Here is a 5589-nt window from a genome sequence, read left to right as displayed (position 1 = left end):
GTTTGCCATCACATTCATATCAAGAAATTAGAACATTTCACATAACATGCTGTGTAAATTCTCTCTCTTTATCAGCTTTTAGAACAAAGCTTCAGTATCAGAGTAGTTCTCAGATTATAAATGGCCTTTGAAATAATAAAGAAAATGTGTGCTTTACATCACACGAAGAATGTAAAAGTCAAAGTTGTCTAATACAGACGTTAGTAAATGTTCCCATCTGGAACGCTTGACATTAAATCTTCATAGAAGATCGAATCATCAGAGCACTTAGCAGTGCAAATATCTCTTCCAAACTGAAACACTTTTTCTCAAAAAGAGAAACTAAAAGCGTAATAGTCTGAGTCTAGTGTAGATGTTCAGTCTGAGTCTTTAAGGCTCTACCAAGGCCTCCAGATGGCGCTCTTGTTGACATTCATGTCTTTGCTGAAGGTCTTCTGGTCTGGCAGGACACTTTCCCTCCTGTTCTGCTTGGAATCAGGCTGCTGCTTGAGGAACTCTGGAGCTAGAAGACACTTGAGCTGCTCGATGCTGCTGTTGATACGATCTCTGCACATCTTCTCCACCATCGGCTTTCTCAGCTGCAAATGAAGACAGAAAAGCATCAGGAAAGTGGCCTTCGAATAAACCAGTGATTGAGAAGAGCCGTGAAAGCTGCTGCAGTAATGCTGCTGTAAGTAGGATGTGAATGTACCTTGTTGTTGAGAGGGAGAAGCTCCTTTGAGATGATTGTAGGTGTCATGTCTGGATCTCTGTGCTGTAGATCTCTCTGTTCAGAGTGAGTCTGATTTGCACTGGCTGCAGCTCCTCTATTTATACTCCCAAATCTCCATATGAATGTGTGAGGCTTGAGCTTGTTGGAGTTTCTCACAGTTTGGAGCCAATGGAAGAGCTCAAACAGACAATGAGGGATGAGGGCCGCCACATGCTCAATGAAACATACAGCTGCTTTCTAACAGCTCTTTAAACTGGCTGCTGTCACACACTCCTGGATCTGGTGGAGCCACAGAGACACACAGATTCACACACATTTATATTCATCACATTAAATCACTTACACAATAGAAGTGTGTCAGTTCTCACAGGACTAACTGGACTCCCAAAGGCTCACCAGTGTTGGGGAAAGTTACTTTTAAAAGTAATACATTACAATATTGCGTTACTTCCTAAAAAAGTAACTAATTACGTTACTTAGTTACTTTTTATTGAAAGTAACGCAATATTGTAATGTATTACTTTTAAAAGTAACTTTCCCCAACACTGGTGACCAGCACAAACACACACACATCTGGAGTGTCAGACAATGCAGACAATGACGTCTGAATTCCAACTCTAACTTTAGATGCAAATATATTCACATCTGTATACATGCACCTAGTGAAACACATTTTATGAAATTACACTTTTCATTTAAATTGCAAGAGCACTGTTTTCAATCAGGTCATGTGATTTCAGTAAAGGTAATGGCTTCGAAACATTTCGATATTTCAATGGTTCTCCCCTAAAGGGCGATCTCAGTGCATCCATGAACCAGCGTATATGGTTTTTCTTAATGGTACTTGACCTTCAATCAGTTTTATAATGTAGACATTTTTAATTTGTATAATAAAAAAGGAAGATAAGTAGTTGATTGTCTCTTATCAGCCTGATTAGCTAAGCCTTCCATAGCAAGTTACAAATTAATAAAAGAACTCATATTATACAAACACTTCATGTTTGATGACATTTGATAATTTGCAGTTTGCCTTTAATAGTTTACATTTTCAAGGAAATATTTGCAATTGGTTTGTAAAAAGTGTGTTTTATGCATGTTTGGGATGAGTTTTCATTGCATTCATACTGTTTTGCCAGCACGTGGTGTTTCAAGGGTTTCAAAACAATGAATCATTTTGCGAAGCAATTGTTTCAGTTGATTCTGTTCACTAAAATCTGAACTCCCTCAGATTTTACAAAGCTCTGTTCTGTAAAATCTGAGCTCCCTCAGACTCAATTAATTCAAATTAAATGAACATTGACATCTGTGATTATTAATCAGTTCATGAGTTCACTTCATCATCTCTTGTTGCCATGGTAATATTAATTCTGATCATAATTCTGAACATTACATTCATCAGATTTATGAAATTGTTTCCACTCTAAAAGATGCCAAGCAAAACATTTTTTTTTGACCAGCCATGGAGCAAGAAACCCTCACCAAACAGAAGACTGCAATGTAAAATGTACTAAATAGCTTATTTTATTTTGGACAAAATCTTTGTATGGCTTGAGATCCTCATCCTAAATAATCAGATTGTTGAATCACAATATTTATATAGAACAACATTTACTCCCATTAAAGGAGTTCTGGTTTAAATTTCTTCATGCGTTTTAAATGAAAAGCAGCATAAAGTATCATTCACTTACAAACATATTCAAATATTTTGCAGTGTAACTGCCAAGAATAATGCATATAATGCATAAAACGAGCATTTGTGAATACAAAAATATTATAATATTCTTTTGAGAAAGAAATATAAATCCAAAGGAGCAAAAAATGAAGATAAATGTTACATTTAAGGCATTATAGTTCAAGATTTTCAGAAACCTTAAACTCTATGTGTTTATGTTCAGTCTTTTGTGTGAGTTTTTGTTCTTGATGCTCATGTGATGTTCATTCTTCAGAGCATAACGCTGCTACATCCTCTGTGTGATCCGGAAAAAGACGCAGGATGTCACGGGAGTATTTGGAGTAGCCGTCATGGGAAAGTAAAACTCTTTTGAGGGTGATGAAAGACACGACCCTCTCCAGAAGATCTGAGGTGTGGATGCCGTTCTGAAGATACTCTCCAAGAGCACACCTGAGCTTCTCCAAACTGTTGCCACACTTTCTCTCCAAACACGTAAGAACGCATCTGAAAACAACAACACAATCACGTCAGTTTATGTGCATTTAAAATATTAAAAATGAATGAAATACTAGAAGATAACGCTTTAGTTTGTAGCTTTGTATGCATCTGCCAGTTTCTGAAGTTCTTCTACCTTGCGTGTTGAACATGTTGAGTCTTGATGCTGCTCTGGAAAGACATGTCCATGTAGGTCACCATGACTGATGCTGATTCCTGTTGGTCCGGGTGTTGAAGCTGAAGCTCAGTTTTGACCGAAGGGTCTTCAGTGTGAAAGGTTCCTCACAGGAGCTGGTGTCTCATGGATCTGTCATCTTCAGCTTCCATTTATACTCACATCGCTCTCCTCTCAGCCAATCAGAAGTCTGAGATGTTTGAACAATAGTGTGTTGATGAGTGAATCGGTGGGATGTTCTCCTCACTGCCATCTGCCAGTAAGGTCACTCATATTCATCTTTATGAATGTGGGGACGCAGGACATTTCAAGTTCCCACAAGATGGTCAACTCAAAATATGAACGTCAGAGACAAATGTTAGATACAATTTCATACATGTGTTTACACATGTGTATTTAAAAATTATTTGTATTTAAGAAGAAAAATAACATTTTTCTAAAATGTACAACTGAAATAATCACAGTAATGCATTCTGATGGTCTATGATCTTAAGTCCAGTTAGTCCTGTGAGAACCGACACACTTTTATTGTGTGAGTGATTTAATGTGATGAATACAGAAGTGTGGGAAGCCGTGTGTTTCTGTGGCTCCACCAGATCCAGGAGTGTGTGACAGCAGCCAGTTTAAAGAGCTGTTAGAAAGCAGCATGTGGCAGCCCACATCCATCATGGCATTTATTACAGTTTTTACTAGAGGAAAATTGTACAGTAGGCTACCACTGTATCTGAATTAAATCCAAGGGACAATAGAACTCAACTAAGAGACCAGAGGTTAGAGGTCCCCATCAATGGATTGGACTTTATACTATTTGAACTTCATTCACTGATATTATAAGTCCAAAATGAAAAAAAAAAAAAAGAATCAAATGTTTTATTAAAAAAAAAATCTTCAGTTTCATGTAAAAAGTCAACAAATCTTCAGCATCAGAGGCGTGAGAAAGCTTGTAGGGAGTCTGTCCTGCATTAAGGCTCATTATCATGTGAACAGACACACTTCTATTGTTGTGTGTGTGGGAAACTCTGGAGAACAGAGCTCATTAGCATCCTAAACCCCAACACAAGCTCAAGATTTGACAAACACACATGAGAGTCGACACACTTCTGGATATTTACATACATGAGCTTGACCAGCTGCTTTTATGATGTCACTGATGATGTCATCAGCAGCAGCGTGAACAGAATTCCTGCACTATCACCGTTTATTTTCCTTTATGCATCCTGAGCTTTTAAAATGACTAAACTTTTGCATCAGGCGCTAAAGACACTTGTCATCTAAACAAACAATGAGCACAAATGTAACTCAAATTTTATTTGCTGCTAAAAAATAAAAACAAAAAGTGATGTTTCACGTATTCAGTAATAATTTTTTTGCATATTCTCATTGCATGAAAATAATTCTGATCAGAAAGTGTTTGATAACTCACTGACTCCTGCATCAAGTCAGGACATGTTGCTGTGCATCAGGAGGTTTCCCTCCAGATGGTTGGTGACGTCAGGTTGATCACTGAGTCTTCAGCGTCACTAAAGCTCCATTCAGGACTCTGATGCTTTTGTGCTCCATTGATGTGAACACAGAGAGTCAGTGTGGGAACCTCACATGAGATCAACTCACACTGACCAGCACAAACACACACACATCTGCTTCATCTGGAGTCCATCATGTGTGTGTGACGTCACTGCAGCAATGATAATCCAGAATATTGTGAATTATGACACTAAATATCTGACTTGAAATGTTGATCTTTATGCACAAACACATAAATAAATCCATATGTATCCAAATAATACTGTAACAACTTGACTTGGCATAGAAGATTATTTTATATAGTTTTATAAACAGAATATATTATAATATTTTAGCTTGATATTACACTATGGAATGCAAATGAAAACACTTTTTGTATAAAGTACACAGTAATTCAGATCACATGTCTAAGAATGCCATGACTTTGATATCATCATATGTGCTCACTGACTCCACGTGTTTCTAGTAATGATGAGCGTGTGCTGCTTCAGTGACATTGATGTGAAGATGAGCTCTCAGCACTTTCCCAGAGTCCCCCTCCACCTGCTCCTTTGAGCCCCTGATGGAGGATCATTGAGCATGTGGCGGCCCACATCCCTCATTGTCTGTTTGAGCTCTTCCATTGGCTCCAAACTGTGAGAAACTCCAACAAGCTCAAGCCTCACACATTCATATGGAGATTTGGGAGTATAAATAGAGGAGCTGCAGCCAGTGCAAATCAGACTCACTCTGAACAGAGAGATCTACAGCACAGAGATCCAGACATGACACCTACAATCATCTCAAAGGAGCTTCTCCCTCTCAACAACAAGGTACATTCACATCCTACTTACAGCAGCATTACTGCAGCAGCTTTCACTGCTCTTCTAAATCATTGGATTATTTGAAAGATACTTTCCTAATGCTTTTCTGTCTTCATTTGCAGCTGAGAAAGCCGATGGTGGAGAAGATGTGCAGAGATCGTATCAACAGCAGCATCGAGCAGCTCAAGTGTCTTCTGGCTCCAGAGTT

General features: G+C 38.2%; 2 protein-coding genes across 2 annotated transcripts in view; one reads left to right on the top strand and one right to left on the bottom strand.

The window, feature by feature from the left end:
* Window positions 1-268: 268 nt before the first annotated feature.
* Window positions 269-868, bottom strand: LOC107712963 (transcription factor HES-5-like). Its single transcript, XM_016518360.1, has 2 exons — window positions 692-868; window positions 269-578 (listed from the first exon to the last, which is right to left on the bottom strand). Exons 1-2 carry the CDS (start codon window positions 737-739, stop codon window positions 378-380), a joined length of 249 nt encoding a protein of 82 aa, XP_016373846.1. The 5' UTR covers window positions 740-868; the 3' UTR covers window positions 269-377.
* A 3632-nt stretch (window positions 869-4500) lies between these two features.
* Window positions 4501-5589, top strand: part of LOC107712947 (uncharacterized) — a 9024-nt gene continuing 7935 nt past the window's right edge. Inside the window, exons 1-3 of the mRNA XM_016518347.1 lie at window positions 4501-4535; window positions 5147-5390; window positions 5504-5586. Coding sequence (XP_016373833.1) covers window positions 4501-4535; window positions 5147-5390; window positions 5504-5586 — 362 coding nt within the window. The remainder of the gene's footprint in view (window positions 4536-5146; window positions 5391-5503; window positions 5587-5589) is intronic.

Source organism: Sinocyclocheilus rhinocerous, unplaced genomic scaffold, assembly GCF_001515625.1.
Source record: "Sinocyclocheilus rhinocerous isolate Xijiao unplaced genomic scaffold, SAMN03320098_v1.1 scaffold147, whole genome shotgun sequence".
NCBI classification, from domain to species: Eukaryota; Metazoa; Chordata; class Actinopteri; order Cypriniformes; family Cyprinidae; genus Sinocyclocheilus; species Sinocyclocheilus rhinocerous.
The sequence above is the reverse complement of the archived record's forward strand: the minus strand, read 5'-3'. Positions and strand labels throughout refer to the sequence as shown.

Coding starts and splice junctions, on each gene's coding strand:
- LOC107712963 (XM_016518360.1), bottom strand. CDS start 739: ATGACACCTACAATCATCTCAAAGGAGCTTCTCCCTCTCAACAACAAG. Junction 579..691: donor TTCTCCCTCTCAACAACAAG/GTACATTCACAT, acceptor CTTCATTTGCAG/CTGAGAAAGCCGATGGTGGA.